The 24,573-nt window shown below is 37.1% G+C and overlaps 1 protein-coding gene across 4 annotated transcripts in view; it reads right to left on the bottom strand.

Moving 5' to 3' along the window:
* The window catches only part of TMEM117 (transmembrane protein 117), a 541,860-nt gene that overhangs the window by 253,416 nt on the left and 263,871 nt on the right, over positions 1–24,573 (bottom strand). For 3 of the 4 annotated variants that reach the window (XM_082666768.1, XM_082666767.1, XM_082666770.1), the window contains exon 4: positions 1,678–1,777. The exons of the other annotated variant lie outside the window; for it this stretch is intronic. In XM_082666768.1, coding sequence (XP_082522894.1) covers positions 1,678–1,777 — 100 coding nt within the window. The remainder of the gene's footprint in view (positions 1–1,677; positions 1,778–24,573) is intronic. 4 annotated transcript variants of the gene reach the window in all.

The raw sequence follows: 24,573 nt of genomic DNA, 5'->3' as shown, positions 1-24,573 counted from the left end.
TCTTAATGTCTGGCTTATTCTCATTGCTAATTCTAATGATTACAAATAAATAACATCTTCAAGATTCGAGTTTAAAGTTAACAAAATGGAATGCATCTGGTAATTTGTTCTGGTAACACTCTAAAACTGAACAGAGGTGGGAGGGAGCTCAAAAACAGGCTAGACAAACTCTTTTATGGTTACTTGATACTCTTGCAGGATGATGACAGTAGTAGCAGTTAAGATATAACTGCTTCCTGTGCCCTGAAAACACCTGTTCTAGGTAAGAAGCAAAACTATCAATAGAAGTGGCAGTAACTGTTGTGAGAATCTCCCTGCAGTATCAGGAACACATCTGTAGTTGCATGTCCCTGCTAAATCGTGTTTAGTTTGGGCATCATCTTCCTTTTGATAAGTCCTCTCATTTTCAAGTGAATGAATTTGAGTAAAGCTAATTAGGATTAACTACATTTATGAAAGGTGTCAGGATTGGCTACCCTTATGAAAGGTGTCAGTGAAGGTTAAAGTGTTCCCTTTTTATGAGAGTCACGCTCTTTGCACTCTGAGACTCTCCTGTAAACTTACAGGACCTAGGGCCTTTAAGCTACATACTGTCTTTAATTAACTCAATGGTTAGAAACAGAAGTTACTCTCCTGGCAGATGAACTCAGCATGAAACATGGTTTGTCTAATTGTTGCAGACGTATAGTAATAAAGACTGATAAGGCACAAAAGAGATTAAAACAGACAACTCTCAGAACTCCTTAGTTACCATTAAGTTAGTAGGTTCATTGAGGAAAACAAATGTAGAAAACTATTTTTAAAGTCCTTAAAGAATGTTTCATATGGTCTTTTGAGACAGACCATACAGTATTTCTTACCTGAAAAGTGTACATGTCGGAAAACAACAAACAATCTTCACAAAATTATTTAGAATTTCACAGGAAAGAATTTTCCACTAATTTTATGAATGTGTATATGTTTGTATGCCACACATATGTGCATATGTATATGTTTTTGTACATACGCATATATATGCATTCTATAAATAAATATATCCTGGTGGACAGTCATTAGTATTAAAATTGTATTGACGTTTTTACCTGAGGTAAACAGATATTGCATATAATCTCTAGATTTGTCCATATTGATGAATTTGTTCCCCTTGAAACAGAGGTAACTATTTTGCTCTAAACCATGAAAAGCAATGCGTATCCAATAAAATCCAACTCACATTAGTTGAGAAAATGAAACTGTATCTCTAATCCTTGAGAGGACAGAGGAATGATATAACAAAACAAAGAGCACGGCTGTGTCAAAAAGGGGCTGGAGATCAGGATGCTGGGCTGACAGGCACACGAACAGTTAGAGCTCAGCATTTCCTGTGACTTGTTGCTTGAAAAACCGGGGATAACTGGACTTGGATTATCTAACAAACCAGTTACTGAAATGACTGTACGTTCAAATTTTGTGAAATAAATGAGACTTTCTCATGTTTGAGGGCTCTGCACAAATGTAATAATGCTAACCATGAAAACAAGATCCTTTTTTTTTTTACTTTGGAATGTTATTTGACATGTAACATGAAATAAAATAATTCATGAAGTTATTTGTTAAAAAAAAAAAGTAGTGTGTATCCAACATTATGAACATGTCTTCCATCTGATGTTTGAAATGGGTGAAGTTAAAATTTCTTACCATCCAAGCTGTGACAAAGTCCCCCATCCAGGTCCCTACTGCAGCTAATTTCATGAAACTTTCATTTCGGATGCCCATATAGTCTGTAATGATATACGCTCTGTGGAAACAAACACACAAGACATTGTCCGGACTCAGAGAGCCATACAGTCAAAGCTTTCTGGTTCAGCAACATGCAAAGGGGCTTTTTCCCCTTTCCACAAGCTTTCTTGCTTTCCTCTCATCATCTATGCTTACAAATCTGAAAGGCTAGGAGGAGCTCTGAGGGTGTCTGGGTCAGTTCCAATTAGATTTGAAGACTGACTGTGACTATACCAATTACCACGTGCCTTTTGTTTTTGAGCTACAGGACTGACAATACCTTTTGGAAAATCAAACAGAAATACTCAGCAAAGGCATCATTTCACACTCACTCAAGTATGAGGAGCGCAGAAACAATTCCTGAATTAGAGTAACTTGAAAGGAAGAGAAGGGTTCACTTTCCTTCAGTTCTGTCGAGTCAGAACTATTGAAAAGGTGCTGGGAATAGGCTTTAGGTATAATATATCTGAATAATGTTCAGAAGAATATCAAGATTAGAGAAAATTTTCCACACAGTGATGTAAAAATTGACTCAAATATACGTAGTTTAAATTATTACTTAAATAGCAATAACCAGAAGACTTCATTTCATCACTCTTTTTACATAGCTAATTCTTGTTTTCTTCCTATATAACACCAATTCATATGCCTCACAGCTCAAAGAGAGATTCATAGGTACACCCAATCATTAAGTACAAGTAATGTGACCATGCTTATTGTTTATTAAGCATTTTCATTTTCTTGTTTGATAGTCAAGAAAATTATAAGTATCATTTTTACCATCTTGTAATTTCTCTGAGAAAAACGGGACTCAAAGAGATCACTTAACCTGCTCAATGAATACCACATAACAAATGGATGGTAGCTAGGAACCAAATTTGTCTCTCTCTCTATTTTTAACTCTAAGTTTTTCACTCAGATTTCTTTTACTTTATTTTTTTTTTTAATTTATTGGGGTTAGTTGCTAGGTTTCTTTTCCTTTAAATTTTGTTCCTTTTCTTAAACATGATAATACCTGTACAACTTAGAGTTCCAGTTAAACATGACTCTTCTTAGATTAACTTCATTTTTTAACTTTTTATTTCATATTGGAGTATTAACTTTAAAACAATATGCAGTAGAGAATGATATGTTTGTTAGTTATCTATTGAAACTATGAAGAAGCACATTTTTGAAGTCGCTGAGAATTAAACCATTTCCAATTCAGTTATTTTTTTCCAGAGTTATTTCAGATAGTTTTTTATCCATAACATAAACAGGTATTTACATAGTTTTTTAACAACAAAAACAAACTTATGAATTCTCAAAACAATTCTTTTCCACATGCTTCATTCTTTGGAGGGGCTATGTAAATATCTTGAAGTCTATGGAGGGGCTATGTAAATATATTAAGGTCTCATCTCAAAATTCTGGGTCTCTAATTCCATGCGCTTCCATAATAGCCAAAAAAATTTTAGCTACCATAAATTGCATGCTAGCAATGTTCTAGAGATTGTTATTAGCACTTTGAAAACTGAATCTCCATCAACTTTCATATCAGAAAAGTGAAATCTATTGTTATTCCTGTTTCACAGATATGGAATTAAGGCTTTAGAGAGTTTTTGCAACTTTCTCAAGGTCAAGCATCTAGTAAATGGACAAGATTTGAATCTAAATTTGATTGACTCCCAAATCCAGGCACTTAACCACTGTGCTATACCTTCTTCCTACAAGTGTTAGTAGAGATATAAAAAACACAAAGAATATCTCTGTTCCCCAGTATTTTAGTAAGACAATGACAATCAAGAATTATTTCCTGTGAAGATAATTCATAATAAGAAGTCAAGAGTCACATCCAGAAGCTACAACTCCCCAGAGCTACCATTAGGTTTTGGACTCCACTTATACTGAGTTCATCCATCTAAGCAGTTCTTGGGCAGTGAGCTCAGTGTACTATGGAGTATTAGCTCTGTTAATTGTCCAGCTTTTTCAATGACATCTATTTTGAAGATTTTGTTCAATGATACATCTCTACGTGTCCACTCTGCCAATTAATTCTAGAATACATTGGGCTGGGGTAGAAATTTCTGGCTACATTCTTTGTGGTTGTATAGATGTGTGTAAGAGAAGGCATCATTCTTCTATTTCAGTATCTAAAAATAGGGATGAGATGGTAAGCATGCAACAGACCAATGATCCAGCCAAGAACAACGAAAAGATCTAAACAAAATATAAAAGTCACTCCCAAAATCTGCTTAAAGGCATCTGAGAGCTGATGAAGCAATGAGGACAAGAAAAACCAAGATACCAGATTGGAGAGAATTGTGGAAAAGTTAGCTATACTATATTTTCTCTGGAGACATTAACTGATTCTGTGTGCAAGGCAGGAAGAGGAGGATCTGGGGTTTTCCTGGGCAGAGGGCAGTCTCAGTGGGTTAGAGGGGCAACATTTGAAATTTAAGGAGCCAAGATTCTTGTGAGAAAAGAGAGGCCTAGAAGAGAGCATGATACACAGTTGGTTGTCCTTTCAAGACATTTACCAAATTATGAACTTGAACACTGGGGATGCTGAGAGACGAAGCAGAAAGTCTCTGTAAAGTATAGCAGAGGTTTGGCAACTTCACCATGCTGAGGAAACTATTATAGTTCAGAGCCTGCTAGAGAGAATGGCCCAAGATATACAGGGATGTGGCAGGCTAGAGAAAACCAGAGATGGATGAGTCCTTGATGAAGCTGTAAATCAGTCCTTACCCAGTCCATTCCATGACTGAATTAAAGTGATCAGCTTCTATTCTTTCCAACTAATAGAGGAAAGAGTGAACCTTTTCAGGAAGAATAAAGTATCATCTAGATCCTCTATACATTTTTATGTATAAAATCCATCATTCATTCAAAAATCACTAGGATGTTAAGAAAGAGTTTCCCATCACTGAAAACCATGAGAGAAGACAATAGCTAAAACTAGATAATAAGCTCCAGGAGGACTGGGACTTACTTTAGCTAATTTTTTCACTGTTAATTCCCCAGAACCTAGAGCACTGCCTGAAAACAGTAAGTGATCAATAAACATCTGCTTAATGTATGAATTAACAAAGTGACCCAAGTTATTCATATTTATTGATATATTACATAGGTAAACCTATGTATATTAAACCTTAGAAACAGCAATAAAATAAGATTGAATTATGAAGAACTTTACCACAGAGAAAACCATTAAATATGTTTTTTAATTGTTTTGTGTTTTCACTTCTCCAAATACATTTGTATTTCCTTGATTGCAGAATAACTGTCCTGTATTCATCTAGAAAGATATGTCAGCACAAAATAGGGGAATGTCACTCCTCTGTGGCTGTGGGCACATGGTGAGTACTGGGCACGATAATGCAAAGGAGATGGCACAGAGAATTTATGAATTAATTAATATATTTAAAAGTGAAGAGTGATATATATAAAATTTAGTAGTTATTCTAGACATCTCTCCAAAGAAGACATACAGATGACCAACAGGCACATGAAAAGATGTTCAATATCGCTAAATATTAGAGAAATGCAAATCAAAACTACAATGAGGCATTACCTCACACCAGTCAGAATGGCCATCATCAAAAAGTCTACAAATAATAAATGCTGGACGGGGTGTGGAGAAGAGGGAACCCTCTTGCACTGTTGGTGGGAATGTAAATTGGTACAGCCACTATGGAGAACAGTATGGAGCTTCCTTAAAAAACTACAAATAGAACTACCATATGACCCAGCAATCCACTCCTGGGCATATATCCAGAGAAAAACATGGTTCGAAAGGATACATACACCGTAATGTTCACTGCAGCGCTGTTTACAATAGCCAAGACATGGAAGCAACTTAATGTCCTAAATGGATAAAGATGTGTGTGTATATATATACACACACAATGGAATACTACTCAACCATTAAAGAGAATGAAATATGCCATTTGCAGCAACATGGATGGACCTGGAGATAATCATGCTAAGTAAGTCAGAGAAAGACAAATATAATAGGACATCGCTTATATGCAGAATCTAAAAAAATTGATACAAATGAACTTATTTACAAAACAGAAACAGACTCACAGACACAGAAAACAAACTTACGGTTACCAAAGGGGAAAGGTGGTGGGGAGAGAGATAAATTGGGAGTTTGGGATTAACATATACACACTACTATATATATATATATATATATATATATATATATATATATATATTTTTTTTTTTTTTTTTTTTTTTTTCGGTATGCGGGCCTCTCACTGTTGTGGCCTCTCCCGTTGCAGAGCACAGGCTCCGGACGCGCAGGCTCAGCGGCCATGGCTCACGGGCCCAGCCGCTCTGCGGCATGTGGGATCTTCCCGGGCTGGGGCACGAACCCGTGTCCCCTGCATCGGCAGGTGGACTGTCAACCACTGCGCCACCAGGGAAGCCCTACACTACTATATTTAAAGTAGATAACCAACAGGACCTACTGTGTAGCACAGAGAGCTCTGCTCAATAATCTGTAATAACCTGAATGGGAAAAGAATTTGAAAAGGAAAAGATAAATGTATATGTATAAGTGAATCACTTTGCTGTACACCTGAAACTAACACAATATTGTAAATCAACTACAGTCCCACATAAAATAAAAATGTTTTTTAAAATGATGTATTGTACCAAAAATAATTAGTAGTTATTCTTAATTTTGCTGTTTTGGACAAATATAAAGAAGAATTACAAATATGCAGACCTGCCATAAAAACTTTCAACCACTAGTTCACTGATTTGCACATTCATTAACATTTAACAATACTTCCTGCTCAGGTTGTAAAGGACAGAGTGTACATATATTTATATCAGCAATTCTGGCCAGTTTGAATATCACATGAGACTCTGAAAATGTGAAGTTGTGGAGTTTATATACACAACAGTTTAAATTTTATTTGCTAGGAGGCACCGTTAAAGTTTTAGTTTCGTTCAGAGTTTTAGCTAATTATTTCAACTAGTCATACATCTTTTGTTTGTTTTGCTTTGAGCTTTAGCTGGCTTTCTATGCTTAGATCTAGAAAAGCTGGCAGTCTTACCAACCTTCCAGGTAAGTATTTATTGTTGATATTTTCTTTAAAGATTCTAAACGAATTTCTTTTCAAGCTACAACTTCAGTATTTTTTTCTTGAGATTTCAGGCTTAACTGTCAAATCCATAACACATGTGTGTAAACATCAACAGGATCTTGGAAAGGTTCATAATTATCATAACAACCTGAAAACATGAGCTACTAAGCCTACTGTGCCTAGTGAAACCTATGTGCTAAATGGCCATAAACTAAACAGACTCTAACATGGGCTAAGTAGTCGATGAAATGATAATATAATGAATTGGCCTTACAGGTGAGAGTCTTGAGTACTAGCAACAGACGCTCCAGTTTACTTCAGTCTGTTACTTATATGTAAGTAGATGCAGTTAATGCCAGGTGATTTAGGAGCTGAATCTCTAAAAGTTTAACAAGAGACAGTAAACATAGATCACCAAACCAGTATGGATTCATGCTTCACTGAAGACCCATCTGTGGCCAGCTGGATCATGACGTCACAGCTGTCTCTCTCAGCCATGTTCGGGCAACATAAACAAGATTGGGGGCTTCATACACAAGTAAATCATGGACAAGAAGTTGACTTACCTGCATTAAACACAATGAAACTCAAGCAAAAACTCTAAATGTTCTTAAGGCTTGAGGTGAAAATCTGTCACTATAAAATGCCAGAAATTAAACCTAGATTTATTATATTAACCTTTCTCAATCTTTTCACTTGTAATGAAATGATTAATAGCCTTTAATCCAGTCACTTGTTCAACTGTTATACAAATAACCGCATTTTAGTATTTCTGCTCAAAATAGCTAGTTCTTGACTATTGAAAGACTTTGATAGAGCTCAGTACATGTGTATGGACCTTCCAGGCAAGACCTAGGGTATGAAGTACAGAGCAAGATCCACTGGAAGGTGACAAATGCTGCAGACAATTGTTAGAAGGAGGCTGGAGTGATCAAAATTGCATCCAGACCCAAAAATGCTTACAGATAAAATACCAACGCAAATTCCCCAACTTTAGTCATTTATTCCCTCTAACTTCTATAAAGAAGACATATATAAGACTATAGATGGAGTTTTCATTGGACAAATCCATCCTGATTGTTAACACATACACTTATCAACTCTTCCTTTCATTTTTGTCTTGCTTAAGCCCATTCAGTGAAATTCGTTTGTAGTAGATACAGAAACCTTACTATAACATCAATTCCTCCCTGTCTTTTACCCTCAACATTTGGTTAACCACTGAGGTTACTTCTGAAAGGGCCTCAAATCTATGCAGTTTTTCTGTTATCACCACTACCAATGTCTTAACTCTGTTCATAACCATCTCTAATCTGAATTACACAATAACCTCCTATTTCCCTGTGATTATCTTCACTTCACTATAGATTCTTTATTGCCACTATGGTAACTTCTGGAGAAATAATATGGTGTACTAGAAGAGCAAGAGTCCTGGAACCAGAAAGTATTAGGTTTGCAAACTACCTCCCCACTTTATGACCTGGGACAAATGAATAACTTGATAATCATCCATTCCCTTATCTGTAGAATGGGGATAAAAATAACTTCCCTTCACAGGGTTTCTTGAGGATTACATGAAATAAAGAATATAGAGCTTCTAGCACAACTATTTCATAATAGGTATGAAAAAAAATGTTAGATCTCTGACATACGGGCTCACATTTCCAAAATAATGTAGTGGTTCCCAAAAAGCAAAGCATGGATAAGAAGATTCTTCATTCTCTCCAAGTTATCTTATTTTTCAGATTCATATTTCATCTCACAGTCTCCTTTTTTCAGGCCCTCTTCCCCACCATGAAACCAGTCTCACCAACTATCCCACCATTCTATGACGTACCTTAGCATCTTTGCATGCAATGCTCCCATTGTCTGGAATGCCATACCTTTTTTCTGGCCTAAGATTACTAACTAAGCCTGTCCACTGAGAAATCGACTGCTATTATTCCTATAAGTCACCCCTTCCCTGGCGTTACTGTAACACTTTGAATATACTTCTATGTTAAACAAATTTCCCAAAGTCTTCTAATGATTGTCTCACATTGCCCCTTTCTACCACAAGACTTAGTTCATCAAGTGTAAAGAAAATATTTCTTTCATCTAGGCAGCTGAAAATTTTTGTTCGGTGTATAGTATGATTTAGGAATACAAAACTACTTAAATGAATGAAGAAATGAATTAATGAATTAATATTAAAAGATTATTTAGATCATCTGACACCAGGGCCAACTAGGAAGAGAATAAAAGGATAAAGATAAAAACAAGGATTCACAATATAAGAGAAACTAAAAGAAAACCACAGATAAATTGTGGGCCATGTAATTAATTATGATGTTCTAACAAAGTTAGAATAGAATATCACTCTATCATTTTTATACCTCTTCTAGAATAAAAAACTAGAGGGTAGGATATAATCAAATCAAAATAAAGAACCCATTTTTGACTTTCTGCAATCACACACTGGAAATTTAATTAATTTGAATATAAGTTAGTTGGCTAATAATGAAAAAAGTGAAATATTGTAAAATCTCTGCATGGTATCTACTGAATCTTATTGTTTTAAAACAATCCTTTTAAATGAGGCTAGATATCAATCTATAACTTCAATTTACTGGCACAAACAGTGAAAGAGCTATACAGCAAAATACATTTATTTTACCCATGTGAAAAAAGAAAGAAAATTTATTTTATCGCCCTTCAAATGTATACTGGCAAATTACATTTGTCTTTTGTCCTATAAAGTCAATGGTGAAGATAACTGCCAAGGAGCAGGATAAAGAAAAAAGAATGAAAAGAATTGAGGACAGTCTCAGAGACCTCTGGGACAACATGAAATTCACCAAAATTCGAATTTAGGGGTCCCAGAAGAAGAAGAGAAAGAGAAAGGATTTGAGAAAATATTTGAAGAGATCATAGTTGATGACAAAGGATTAATTTCCAAAATTTATAAGCAGCACATGCAGCTCAATAACAAAAAACAAACAACCCAATCCAAAAATGGGCAGAACCTAAACAGACATTTCTCCAAAGAAGACATATCAACTGCCAACAAACACATGAAAGGATGCTCAACATCATTAATCATTAGAGAAATACAAATCAAAACTACAATGAGATATCATCTCACACCAGTCAGAATGGCCATCATCAAAAAATCTAGAAACAATAAATCCTGGAGAGGGTGTGGAGAAAAGGGAACACTCTTGCACTGCTGGTGGGAATGTAAATTGGTACAGCCACTATGGAGAACAGTATGGAGGTTACTTAAAAAACTACAATTAGAACTACCATATGACCCAGCAGTCCCACTACTGGGCATATACCCTGAGAAAACCATAATTCAAAAAGAGCCATGTACCAAAATGTTCATTGCAGCTCTATTTACAGTGGCCCGGAGATGGAAACAACCTAAGTGTCCATCAACAGATGAATCGATAAAGAAGATGTGGCACATATATACAATGGAATATTACTCATTACTCAGAAACAAAATTGAGCTATTTGTAATGAGGTGGATGGACCTAGAGTCTGTCATACAGAGTGAAGTAAGTCAGAAAGAGAAGGACAAATACCGTATGCTAACACATATGTATGGAATTTAAGAAAAAAAATGTCATGAAGAACCTAGGGGTAAACCAGGAATAAAGGCACAGACCTACTAGAGAATGGACTTGAGGATATGGGGAGGGGGAAGGGTAAGCTGTGACAAAGCGAGAGAGTGGCATGGACATATATACACTACCAAACATAAAATAGATAGCAAGTGGGAAGCAGCTGCATAGCACAGGGAGATCAGCTCGGTGCTTTGTGACCACCTAGAGGGGTGGGATAGGGAGGATGGAAGGGAGGGAGACGCAAGAGGGAAGAGATATGGGAACATATGTATATGTATAACTGATTCACTTTGTTATAAAGCAGAAACTAACACACGATTGTAAAGCAATTATACTCCAATAAAGATGTTAAATAAATAAATAAATTAGTGATGGTAAAAAAAAAAAAAAGAGATCATAGTTGAAAACTTCCCTAACTTCCCTAACATGGGAAAGGAAATATCCACCCAAGTCCAAGAAGCACAGAGAATCCCATACAGGATAAACCCTAGGAGAAGCACACCAAGACAGATATTAATCAAACCAACAAAAATTAAATTCAGACAAAAAATATTAAAAGCAGCAAGGGAAAAGGAACAAATAACATAAAAGGGAATCCCTATTAGGTTATCAGCTGATTTCTCAGCAGAAACTCAGCAGGCCAGAAGGGAGTGGCAGGATATATTTAAAGTGATGAAAGGGAAAAAACTGCAACCAAGGTTTTTCTACCCAGGAAGGATCTCATTCAGATTCAACAGAGAAATCAAAAGCTTTACAGATAAGCAAAAGCTAAGAGAATTCAGTACCGCCAAACCAGCTTTACAACAAATACTAAATGAACTTCTCTAGGCTGGAAACACTAGAGAAGAAATATATCCACAAAAACAAACCCAAAACAATTAAGAAAATGGTAATAGGAACATACGTATCAATAATTACCTTAAATGTAAATGGATTAAATGCTCCCACCAAAAGACACAGACTGGCTGAATGGGTCCAAAAACAAGACCTGTATATAGGCTGTCTACAAGAGACCCACTTCAGACCTAGGGACACACACAGACTGAAAGTGAGGGGATGGAAAAAGATATTTCATGCAAATGGAAACCAAAAGAAAGCTGGAGTAGTAAAACTCATATCAGATGAAATAGACTTTAAAATAAACACTGTTACAAGAGAAAAGGAAGGACACTACATAATGATCAAGGGATCAATCCAAGAAGAAGATATAACAATTGTAAATATTTATGCACCCAACATAGGAGCACCTCAATACAAAAGGCAAATGTTAACAGCCATGAAAGGGGAAATCGACAGTAACACAATAATAGTGGGGGACTTTAATACCTCACACCAATGGACGGATCATCCAGACAGTAAATTAATAAGGAAACAAGCTTTAAATGACACAATAGACCAGATAGATTTAATTGATATTTATAGGACATTCCATCTGAAAACAGCAGATTACACTTTCTTCTCAAATGTACACGGAACATTCTCCAGGATAGGTCACATCTTGGGTCACAAATCAAGCCTTGGTAAATTTAAGAAAATTGAAATCATATCAAGCATCTTTTCCGACCACAACGCTATGAGATTAGAAATAAATTACAGGGGAAAAAAAGTAAAAAACACTAACACATGGAGGCTAAACAATATGTTACTAAATAAACAAGAGATCACTAAAGAAATCAAAGAGAAAATCAAAAAATACCTAGAGACAAATGGCAATGAAAACACGAAAAAGAGGGAATTTTATAGCAATACAATCCTACCCCAAGAAACAAGAAAAATCTCAAAGAAACAATCTATCCTTACACCTAAAGGATCTAGAGAAAGAAGAGCAAACAAAACCCAACGTTAGCCGAAGGAAAGAAATCATAAAGATCAGAGCAGAAATAAACAAAATAGAAACAAAGAAAACAATAGCAAAGAGCAATAAAGACTGGTTCTTTGAGAAGATAAACTAAATTGATAAACTTTTGGCCAGTCTCATCAAGAAACAGAGGGAGAGGACTCAAGTCAATAAAATTAGAAATGAAAAAAGAGAAGGTACAATGGACTCTGCAGAAATACAAAGTATCATAAGAGACTACCACAAGAAACTATATGCCAATAAAATGACAACCTGGAAGAAATGGACAAATTCTTGGAAAGGTACAACTTTCCAAGACTGAACCAGGAAAAACTATAAAATATAAACAGACAAATCACAAGTAGTGAAATTGAAACTGTAATTAAAAACCTTCCAACAAACAAAAGTCCAGGACCAGATGGCTTCACAGGCAAATTCTATCAAACGTTTAGAGAAGAGCTAACACCTATCGTTCTCAAACTCTTCCAAAAAAATTGCAGAGGGAGGAACACTCCCAAACTCATTCTATGAGGCCACCATCACCCTGATACCAAAACCAGACAAAAATGTCACAGAGAAAGAAAACTACAGGCCAATATCACTGATGAACGTATACACAAAAATCCTCAACAAAATACTAGCATACAGAATCCAACAACACATTAAAAGGATCCTAAACCATGATCAAGTGGGATTTATCCCAGGGATGCAAGGATTCTTCAATATATGCAAATCAATCAATGTGATTCACCATATTAACAAATTGAATAACAAACACCATATGATCGTCTCAACAGATGCAGAAAGAGCTTTTGACAAAATTCCACACCAATTTATGATCAAAACTCTCCAGAGTGGGCATAGAGGGAACCTACCTCAACATAATAAAGGCCGTATATGACAAACCCACAGCAAACATCATTCTTAATGGTGAAAAACTGAAAGCATTTCCTCTAAGATCAGGAACAGACAAGACAAGGATGTCCACTCTTGCCACTCTTATTCAAAATAGTTTTGGAAGGCAATCAGAAAAGGAAAAAAAAATAAAAGGATTATAGGTTGGAAAAGAAGAAGTAAAACCGTCACTTTTGCAGAGGACATGATACTATACAGAGAAAATCCTAAAGATGCTACCAGAAAACTACTAGAGCTAATCAATGAATTTGGTAAAGTTGCAGGATACAAAATTAATGCACAGAAATCTCTTGCATTCCTATGCACTAACAACAAAAGATCAGAAAGAGAAATTAAGGAAACAATCCCATTTACCATCGCAACAAAAAGAATAAATACCTAGGAATAAACTTACCTAAGGAGGCAAAAACTTGTACTCAGAAAACTATAAAACACTGATGAAAGAAATCAAAGATGACACAAATAGATGGAGAAATATACCATGTTCTTGGATTGGAAGAATCAATATTGTGAAAATGACTATACTACCCAAAGCAGTATAAATGTTTTGCAAAGCAGATTGAGAAATAGTGACAGTTTCAACTTTTTCTGTTGTATGAAATCCTTCTGGGGATATTAAGGAAGGAACTAAATTCTGCCTCTGAACCTCAACAATACTCAGGGACTGAAGGCTCAGTATTTCTGGTTGTGAGGGAGAGGAAGGATGGAACTTAAAACAGGAGTTGGAAATCCTGCATGATGAGTAGTTTATGTACTCTCTTCCAGCCAATAAAACCAGAAAATGACTTTTGTCCCACGAGCTAAGATGAGCATTTGCTACCTGGAGAAATTCTAGCAGAGAGTTAGACACCTTAACGAGAAGAAAAGCTATAAAAATACACCTTTTATATTAAACGAGTCCCATTATCTAAATACTGTTTATATGGGTTGAAGACAAGTTTCATCTTAAAGAATACTGACCAGCTCTGACCTCGCCGAAAAAATCATTAACAATTGAAAATCATCTAGTGAAATAAGCAAATTCCCATTGACCACAATCCCCCTCCATACAAGTCTTACTGGTCACAAGTGTTGTTATGCACAGAGACTTTCCAACCATCTTTTACAGCCCACTATCGAAAATGAACTCACTTCATACACTACCATGTATTTGAGTTAAATTTCTAACAAGAAAAAAAAGCTCAAAACTAAATAAAAATGAGGTACTCACTAGAGGAAATAGACAATACAGAGAGCAGAGAAAAAAGTGTCCAGAGAGAATAAAGATATTTTTCAGACATGCAAATTCAATTATACACTGTCTATAAAAAAATACAGCTAAAACTAACACTACATGAGGGTTGAAAACAGAATAGTAAAAAAGGTTTAAAAGATAACATGCAAACAATAACAAGAAGAAATGTGGTATAGCTATAATAATATCAATCGAGGCAAAATGTATTATTATAAAGTGAGAGAACCTTACTAATGATAAAAGATTCAACCCATCAGGAAGATATAAGGTACCACCAAAATACAGGAATTAAAGTAAATTTATAAAGTGTAGGAAAAAATAGACAAATTCACATATAAAATGTATAAGATATCAACATATTTCTCTCAATAACCAATGAAAGAAGCAGACAAAAATATCAGTGAGGAGATAAAGGATTTGAATAAGATGATTAGCAAACTCTCTAATGTGTGTGTGTGTGTGTGTGTGTATATATATATATATATATAGACTCATACCATATGTACAGAATACACATTCTTTTCATGCAACAGAGAACATTTAGACATCTTGAAAATAAACAAGGCTATAAAGCAAGTCTCAAAAATTTTTAAATGACTGAATTATATAAAGGATATTCTTTGACCATAATGTAACTAGACTATAAATCAATAATAAAAAGATAACTTGACAATCCCCCCAGATCTTTGGAAATGAAGAAATACACTTCAAGTAACATGTGAGTCAAAACTGAAATTTCAGTGGGACAGAGAAAATATTTTGAATTGGCTAGTAATAAAAATATTGTTAGATATACCTAAAATCATGCTTAAACTTTCAATTTTAAACAAATATATTTTAAAAAGAACAAATGCTAAAAATTAATGAATTAAGAATCTTTCTCAAGAAATTAAAGTAGCAAAATACACCCAAAAAAGATAAAAATAATAAAAAGTTTTAAAAATAAAATTTAATTAAACAAGTAGGAAGAAAAAATGGAACTATACAATAGAGAGGATGAACAAAGTTGGTTCTGTGAAGACATAAAATTGATCATTCTCTAGCAAGACTGATCAACATATAAAGAGAGAAGGTACAAGTAACAATTTCTGACAAATAACCATGTCAGAAATGAAAAAGGGGAATTGTTGCAGATCCTGCAGAGGTTAAACAAATAATAAGTGTGCATTTGATGAAATTTAGATGAAATCAACACATATCTAGAAAAACATTTACAAATTACCAAAATGTACATAGGAATCAAAAAGAATTTAAAACATAGATCTATTCACAAACTTGAATGTATAATTAGAAACTTCTCCACAGGAAAGTTCCAGGCCCAGATGTGCACATGGGCCAAAGAGAAATGTGCAGGAATGTTTATAGCATCATTATTTGTAATAGCCTGAAAGTGGAAACAGCCAGAATGTCTAGCAACAGAAGAATGGATAGATATATCACGGCACAGCCATACAATGGAGACGATTCAACAATGAAAGTGAACAAATTACTATTATACAAAGCCTGAATGGAGCTCAGAGACTTACATAAAAGAAGCCAGACAAAAATAAAAGAGAACATATTGTATGATTATAAGTATATAAAGCTCAGAAACAGGCAAAACTAAACTACAGTGATTAGGAAAGTATTATAAGTGGTAAAACTACAAAAAAAAGCAAGAAAGCATAGAGCATAAAAGTGAGATAGGGGTTACTTTGGAGAAAGAGAGCTTTATTATAAGGAAAGACAGCCAGAGGGTTTCTGGGGTGCTGGCAATGTTTTGTTCGTTTGTTTGTTTAATACAAATGGTAATAACACGGGTAACACGGGTGTTCACTTAAAAATATTTGATAATAATTACTTTGCAATAATTAAGCTGTATATACGTGTTCTATGTGCTTTTGTATAGGTATGTTGTTTCCATATTTTCAAAAAAATTACCAAAAAGAAAGTACTTATTATTATAGGAAATATTAAGACATGGTAGCTATTACTGTCACCTAATAGGAGAAACACTGGGGTCGCAAAAGACCAACACAGTTTTTGGGAGAAAATTATTTTTAGGTTGGATTGGAGAGTACCACAAAGGGACGTAGAGGAGCGAGAGAGCTTCCTGAAGGGTGAGCAAGCCTGCTGTGCGGGACCAGTACAATTAGTGAAGGATCCTGGCTAAAGCAAGCACAGTATAAAAGAAAAATGAAAGATGAAGCTGAAAACTAATTATGTAGGGAAGGTTACTGAGTACCCACAAGGTAATTTAGCTCCTGTTTCTGAGCCTGTGGACGATTCACATTTGGAATTTAGATTGCTTGAGTTTCTTCCATAAGGCGCTGCATTTTAAACATCTTTCTGCTTTTTAACTAACCATGTTTCTTGGTATCTCTTAATGGAAAAGAGGTGATATCGCCTTATGAAATGCAAGAACTACCAGTTTGACATCCCTTACGCCTGATAAGGTACAGATTAAATCAAGTGCCATTTGAAAGACCCATAAAAATGTATTATCTGCTTCATTGATTTCAAGGGGTGAAGCAGAAAGTCACCTAGAAGCACTTGTTCTCTCGGTTCCTGGAAGAATCACTTGGGTAATTTTCCAGGAGCTCCATGCTGGGGACGTGGAATAGGCAAGGGTGTATTCAACCTCTGAGACTCTGGCAACGCTCTCCAAGATCCCTGACATGCAGAGACAGTCACAGGGGAGAAAATGGGTCCATCTGCTCCTCAAGAGGGGAGGTACAGAGGCTTGTGGAGGACGTGACTGCAGCCCACTGGCAGGAAAGAATCATGAGGCCTCCTCAAACAAAAGCCGTAAGCAAAGTGGTAGCCAAGCTGCTGACTCAGGGGCAGGGATGGGAGAGCTGTTTTCAGCAACCGTGTGACTGATGGGAGCTCTTCTGAACCCAGTCATTCTGAGGTAAGGGATACACTCATGGCCAAGGTTGGGTCTGGGCCAGGGAGGGCACCAAGGCTGAGTGGACAGGAGTGCGTGTAACTATGCAGGTGCGAACTTCAAAAGTCACACTATATGGCAGCGAGACACATGGACAGTAGGAGAATAATCAATAGCTTCCTCTATGGCTCATAGTTGAAAAAGACTCCAGTGACCCCACATTGGACTAGGTAAGGCACTGAATTTAAGGTCAATTGAGTAGGTCAAACTTCAGAAAGGAGACTGGACTCCTTGCTAATGAATGCAGGCAGAGTCTCAAGTCATCAATTAGATAGGCTAAAATAAATCAGGCCACCAACATATGATGCCAGATATTTCTGCACAATCAGCTTAAATCTGTTTGGTGTATATATCATCCTCCACAAACACTGAAAGCAGAGGCCTTGGGTAGGAATTAAAGGTTTGTTTGCCTGGAGATTTCTCTTCAGGCACCTCAGATACAAGGGGCATATCCAACCCTAAAAGAATAGCCACTTAAGACGCCTCCCAGTCTGCAATTTAACTCGAGAGGGTCACCTATTTATTCCTTCTTTCAATAATATTGACTGAACACCTCCCATATGGCTGGAACTGTGCGAGGTGCTGGGAATACCAAGATGAGCAAGATGTAGTCATTAGCATTTAGCAAATGAAAAAAGACATGCAAATAAACCAACAGTGCCCTATGTGAAAAATGCTGTACACCGGGGAGAGGTAGAGATGAGAGACTCCCAGTTCTTTTGACATGAAGGGGAGGGGCCCAGGGAAGAGCAGGCTTCAAGAGGAGGGACAGAGGAAGGAAAATGCATTTGAAGTAGAACGAAACAGACATACAAACGTAGAGAGGGTTGAAAGCAGCAAGCATGTTAAAGGGAGAAGCAGGGGCAGTTCCGGGCTGCTGTCCAGATGCACAGTGAGACAGGAAGGGAGGCCCAGGAGCCAGGGCTGCATCACTGAAGGCTTTGCAGAGCCTTCACAAAGTCTGTCTTTTTAAATACTCACTGATATGGGAACATTAGAACAATAAGCCCCACTCAACTATCCCAACATCTACCTGAATATTATCGACTTCATGTCTTTAAAATGCTTTCTGGGCTTCCCTGGTGGCGCAGTGGTTGAGAGTCCGTCTGCCGAAGGGGACACGGGTTCGTGCCCCGGTCCAGGAAGATCCCACATGCCGCAGAGCGGCTGGGCCCGTGAGCCGTGGCCGCTGAGCCTGCGCATCCGGAGCCTGTGCTCCGCAACGGGAGAGGCCACAGCTGTGAGAGGCCCACATACCGAAAAAAAAAAAAAAAAAGTGCTTTCTATTTAGGAAACTGTTATCAGTCAGGGTACTCCAGAGAAACAGACCAGTAGGAGATAGATAGATAGATAGATAGATAGATAGACAGACAGACAGACAGATAGGTCGATATACAGATAGTTATAGAAAGATGGGCACAAGTACATACACACACACATACATTCACATAAGCAAAAAGATTTCTTTCAAGGAATTAGTTTATGCAGTCGTGGAGCCTGGCAAGCCTGAGATCTGCAGGGCAGGCCAGCAGGTTGGAACTTCTTGGGCAGGAGCTGATGCTGCAATCATCAGGAAGAATTTCTTTTTTCTCTGGGAATCCTGATTTTGCTCTTAAGGCACTTCTACTGACTGGATGAGGTCCCCCACGTTATGGAGAGTAAGCTCCTTTACTTCAACTCAACTGATTGCAGATGTTCACCATATCTACAAAAGACCTTTACAGCAACACCGAGATTAGTGTTGATTCAACAGCTGGGTACTAGAGCTTAGCTAAGTTGACACAAGAAACAAACCAGCACAGAAGTCATATTCCCAATTTACATTTAAAGATACACTTGTTTTTACATCCAAAAACTACAACTCCCATCAACACCTGCTACAACATTTTTAAATCCCTATGATTGTAATTTTGGAATTTAACACAGAAGTCCTGTAACGTTGCCTCCACTTTCCCCAATACACGTACACACAAAATACACAAATAGTACCTCATCAAATAGAGATGATGTTTCACACCAATACTCTGAGAAGTCCATACTCATTTAGTCACACCTTAATATTTTATCATTCAAACTGTGAAATTTCACAGTATTTCTGAAATTGTAATTCAATTTCCATGAACGCATATCTGCACCTTAATCTGTAATGAGTTATGTTTTGTTGTTTCAGCACAAGACTCTGTAAGCTCTTCTCCTTCTAGCCCCTTTCTGAGGTTCTTACACTAAAATTATTTTTGCTTCAAGCATCAACTTTTTACTCTTCTGTTTGCAGCTACATAGCAACAGGTAAATTATGTACATTCATGTCCAACATAAAAAGCATTCTTTTGAAACCCCAAGGTATTCACTTTTAGTTCTTCTTGAACATAGAGGTTGTGGTTATATTAGTCATTTTTATTACAGCCTATTTTGTTCATCAAAAATAGACTATCCTTTGAACACACTATCCCTTGTATATAATACAAGTAGCACTTTTTAGTAAGCAGTCATCAGCCTGTGAGAAACACCACAGAATGTTTAACAGCATATGAAATCACTGGCAGCCAGCACCTTGAAGATCAGAAACTATTTTTGGAATTCTGAGAGTTGCAGGGCATTATATAAAAACACAAGTAGAAGTATCTAACATAGTATCCAATGCTGCGGGTGTTTAGTGAGTGTATGTTAAATCTGAAGAGAAAGGGAGAGAAATTAATCTTCTGGAGAAACACAACCTCTGATGGGTGAGGAAGGCCTGGAAGTTGATATCAAACCAAATTGAGTATTGCATACATTTATGCTCAGTTATTGAGAGAAAAGCATATATTCATTATAAATTTGAGGATCACTCATACTCAAACATATACGTTTAGACATCTTTATAGAATCCTTAAGTGACTCATTCCCTGTGAAATTGTGGGTTACAAGGCAGGAGAGGGCATGGGGACACACCTCTCAACCTCTTAACAATGGTTGCCATGTATGTGTCCCAACTACCAGAAACCAGGACGGGGCCTGAGCGATTGGAGTCTGAACTGGGATCCCAAATCTAGGCTTAGCAGATAACTAAGGCCTATTTAAAGATGCTCAGACAATTGAAAAAACCAAATCACCAGCTCCAGGGAGGTGATTTAATGGAAACATGGGCACCAAAGTACAAAATCGGACCATGTCTGTAGGCAGGCACAAGGGAAGCTAGTAGCAACTACTGAGCTTAAAAGTAAGCCCTCTGGTATACACATGGTTAGCTTTTTTTTTTTTTTTTAACCTCTTTTATTGGAGGATAATTGCTTTACAATGGTGTGTTAGTTGCTGCTGTATAACAAAGTGAATCAGCTATAGGTATACATATATCCCCATATCTCCTCCCTCTTGCGTCTCCCTCCCATCCTCCCTATCCCACCCCTCCAGGTGGTCACAGAGCACCGAGCTGATCTCCACATGGTTAGCTTTTTATCCAGCTCCTGGAGCTGGAGCAAGGGCATGGCAGGAGCGCTACCTACCAAGTGAGCAGAAGATCAGGCCCAAGGGATGCCTCCAGATGAGTATCAGTATCAGAGCCTGGTGAAACTTACCTGATTTTTATAGGCCATGCATAAACTCCCACATGTAAGGAAAACCAGGAAGATGGCACCGTTTACTTAACATTGCCTTGATAAAGTCATCAGTGGCTTTAGTTTGTCTAACAATCCACATGTAAATCAGCTGCCTTCAAAATTGAGAACAGAAGATAGTAACGAGGAAAATTATTACTTCTACTAATTTGAAGTATTTGTTGTCTATTTAACTAACTGTCCCTTCTCCCCTGAACTTGTCTCTTCACAATATGGCTTTACCTGATCTGGGCACACACCTTCAAGGACATCAGGTAATGCACGGCAGCTGTTCCAGCCCTCATCGTCTACCCTCTGCTTTGAGTTTTCCCTCTTCGAGCCTTCCAATCAACATTGTGTTGACTTTAAGCCTGACTCTTCCTCTCCACCCAGACTACTGCTACCTTAAAGAGTCTATCTGGATTCCATTTCCTCTCTTTCCAAGACATGCTTCCCAGACTTCTCAGCTCCCTTCACCATGGTCCACAGGTGAGCTTGCCCTGCCCATCCTTCAGTCTTGATCAATGCTCAGCTCATTCTCAGTCCTGGTTACATCTAGATTCACCTGAGGAACTTTGAAGAACATCATTGCCTGGGCCCCTTCCCAAAAAAGCCTAACTTACGCTGGTGTGGGCTTCAGACATCAGTATTTTTTTAAATCTCCTGGTGATGCTAACACACATCCTGACTTGAGAACAACTGCTGTAGCTAAGTCTTCTTTACACTGCTCCTGGTGGTCTGGAAGGCAATTTGGAGCGAGCATCATGGCCACATTGAGCCACAAAGGGTCTCAGGAGTCATTACAAAGGACCATTGTAAAGCAGAATATGCCATAAGAAGCAGAATATAGTCTACGAATCATAAGCACCCTAAGAATGATAAGCACCATATGACACATTTAAGTACATTTGGGTAGATCAGGAATGATCAAAGCTGGGACTTATAAAAAGGAAACATTTACAGCCTCCTTACTTCCAACAAAGGACCCTCATTTATTCATTAGACACTGTTCACCAGATTAATAGTCAATCTCATTCAGAAAGACCGTGACCATCCAGCCATCAGGAGACATCTAAACTCTGCTCAGCGTGCTGAAATTCTTTTAGCTGCCCCAATTCCCGATGCCAGCTCATGAAAAAATGATGGAAATATCAAAGAACAATCTGCTTCAGAATCATTGATTTAAAAGCACATAGCATATGATGACATAATTATATCTTTGATGATTAACAAAACCAGAATTTATTTAAATTAGAGACCTTCTGGTTGAAATGAGCTGCAATCATGAAGGGATGTGCCTGGCACACGCTGCATTCAAAGTGGAGCATCAGAAGTGCTATAACCCCACCCTAACTGCTCTTTTTCACTTTGGAGTCAGTTTCTCCCCCAAAAAACCGAGTAAAGATGGGCAGTTTAATATTACTTTCGTTTCTTTAGAAATTTGGGGAAAGTCTCTTTGCTAATGGCTGAGTTATATTCCCCAATGATGCCTGAGAACAGGAAAAATAAAATGCAAGGATTGTGTTTTAAAACCATAGATGAAAATGAAACTACTTATGACAAAATAAAAATATAGCGAGTTTTGTCCAAAGGGTGTCATACGAATAAACTGTGATGTTTAAAGAAGTGAAAACGTACTGATACCTGGAAAACGGAGGCTGAAGAAAAAATGCAATGTATATTAATTTTAATAAAATGATATACTGCATAATACTTGAAGAGCTAAGAAAAAAAGAAAAAGTACTTCCTTTCACCAATTCCTACCAAAATTTATGGATGAACAAAATAACATGGTGAACAATCTTTCTATTCCTCTCCTTCTCATACACATAGTAATCTCCACCCATACTGAGTCCCCCTTGCTTTTCTATGTCTGTGAGATTTTGTGCATTGCTGTTTCCTAGGCCTGAAATATCTTCCTTTATCTTTTTCAGCAGTCGACCCTTGCTTATCTTTTGAAATAAAGCTCCAGTATCACTTTCTCTTCCTTGTCCTCTTCCCCTACCTTCTAAAGCTGAGTTAGGTTTTTCTGTCTTCTAAATCACAGTACTTTTTCCCCTGGTTAATCTAGGCACTTAATAAACTTTTGCTGGCTGAAATAAACTTTTGCTGGTTGAATAATTCTTAAAAAGAAACTTGGGTCATTATTCAATGAGAAAGGAACTGGTCTGAATATAAAATGTTATTATTTTTCATGAATATATTGTCCCCTTTATTTTGTTGCTTTTCTTCTTCTTTTTTTTTTTTTTTGCGGTACGCGGGCCTCTCACTGTTGTGGCCTCTCCCGTTGCCGAGCACAGGCTCCGGACGCGCAGGCTCAGCGGCCATGGCTCACGGGCCCAGCCGCTCCGCGGCATGTGGGATCTTCCCGGACTGGGGCACGAACCCGTATCCCCTCTATCGGCAGGCGGACTCTCAACCACTGTGCCACCAGGGAAACCCTGCTTTTCTTCTTTTAAAAAGTTTTATTAATCATAAAGGTTAAAAAATAGTTCACAATTAAAATAGAAAAAGCATTAGAAATTGAAGGGAAGATGTCATCTGACATTCCATCATTCAGAACAACTACTACAATTTCCTCCAATATATTTTCTACATATTTTCTAAATAAAAGAATCAAGGTGTGAGTAAGGACAAAATGTGGCAGAAGATTAGAGAGATGATAGATAACTAGATAGATAATAATTTATAAAAATAAATTATAAAATGATTATAAACAAGATAACTGATAATCAATACATCCCAATAAATCTATAACACAAACATATAGTAAGACATTTTACTGATAAGATCTTTTGACTCGAAGAAGCAGGAGGTACTTGAAAGAGTCAGATAGTATCATTCTGACATATATCATGGTGAAGTGAACAGTAATGCCTGACCACAAAGATAAAAACACAAACAGTCTGCATGCCCGATATAGGTGATATTAAAATGATGCTCTAAATTAAGTGGGAGGTTATTCCATAATTCTCTTGTTTTTCTCTCCCTCACTAGTCAAAAGCAAGGCATAGCCTGGTTTTATCTCAAACCCTGATGACTTCAGGATCAGACATTGCAATTGTTCACCATTAGCCAATGCATTGGCAAACTCCAGCAGAGGAACTCTGTCAAGAGTATGTCCAGAAGCCCCAGGACAGAGTGGGTAGACTTTGGGGAAAGAACCAGTTATGGTGCATCTGATTCAACTAATGGGTTATGAAGAGTAAAAGGCATTGGGATAGACAGCTAAAGATCAAAAAGGACAATTGCAATGCTATGCAGAAAGTGCTGTAATTAAAAACAAAACAAATACACTATGGTTCAAGGAAAGGTTCAACGTAGAAATGGCATCAGAACTAGAATTTAATGAATGAGTCCATTTTGGGAAGGCAAGAGGGGTAGTGGGGATTTCAGGTGGAAGAAACAGTCTATGCAAGAATAACTAGGCAAGAGAAACCATGATGCATTCAAGGAACTCAGAGTACTCAGAAACTGAATCCCAAGCTAAGGGTTAATTGATGAAGCAGATCCGAGTCATGAGCGACAACGCTGAAAATACAGGCAGGAACAGAGCTGGAAGAGGGACTTGTGTAAATTTAATCCTGAATGTAAAGGGGGCTTTCAATGCTCATAGGTTTGTATGTCAAATGA

Source organism: Grampus griseus (genome assembly GCF_964374135.1).
Source record: "Grampus griseus genome assembly, chromosome: 11".
Taxonomy (NCBI): Eukaryota; Metazoa; Chordata; class Mammalia; order Artiodactyla; family Delphinidae; genus Grampus; species Grampus griseus.
The sequence above is the reverse complement of the archived record's forward strand: the minus strand, read 5'-3'. Positions and strand labels throughout refer to the sequence as shown.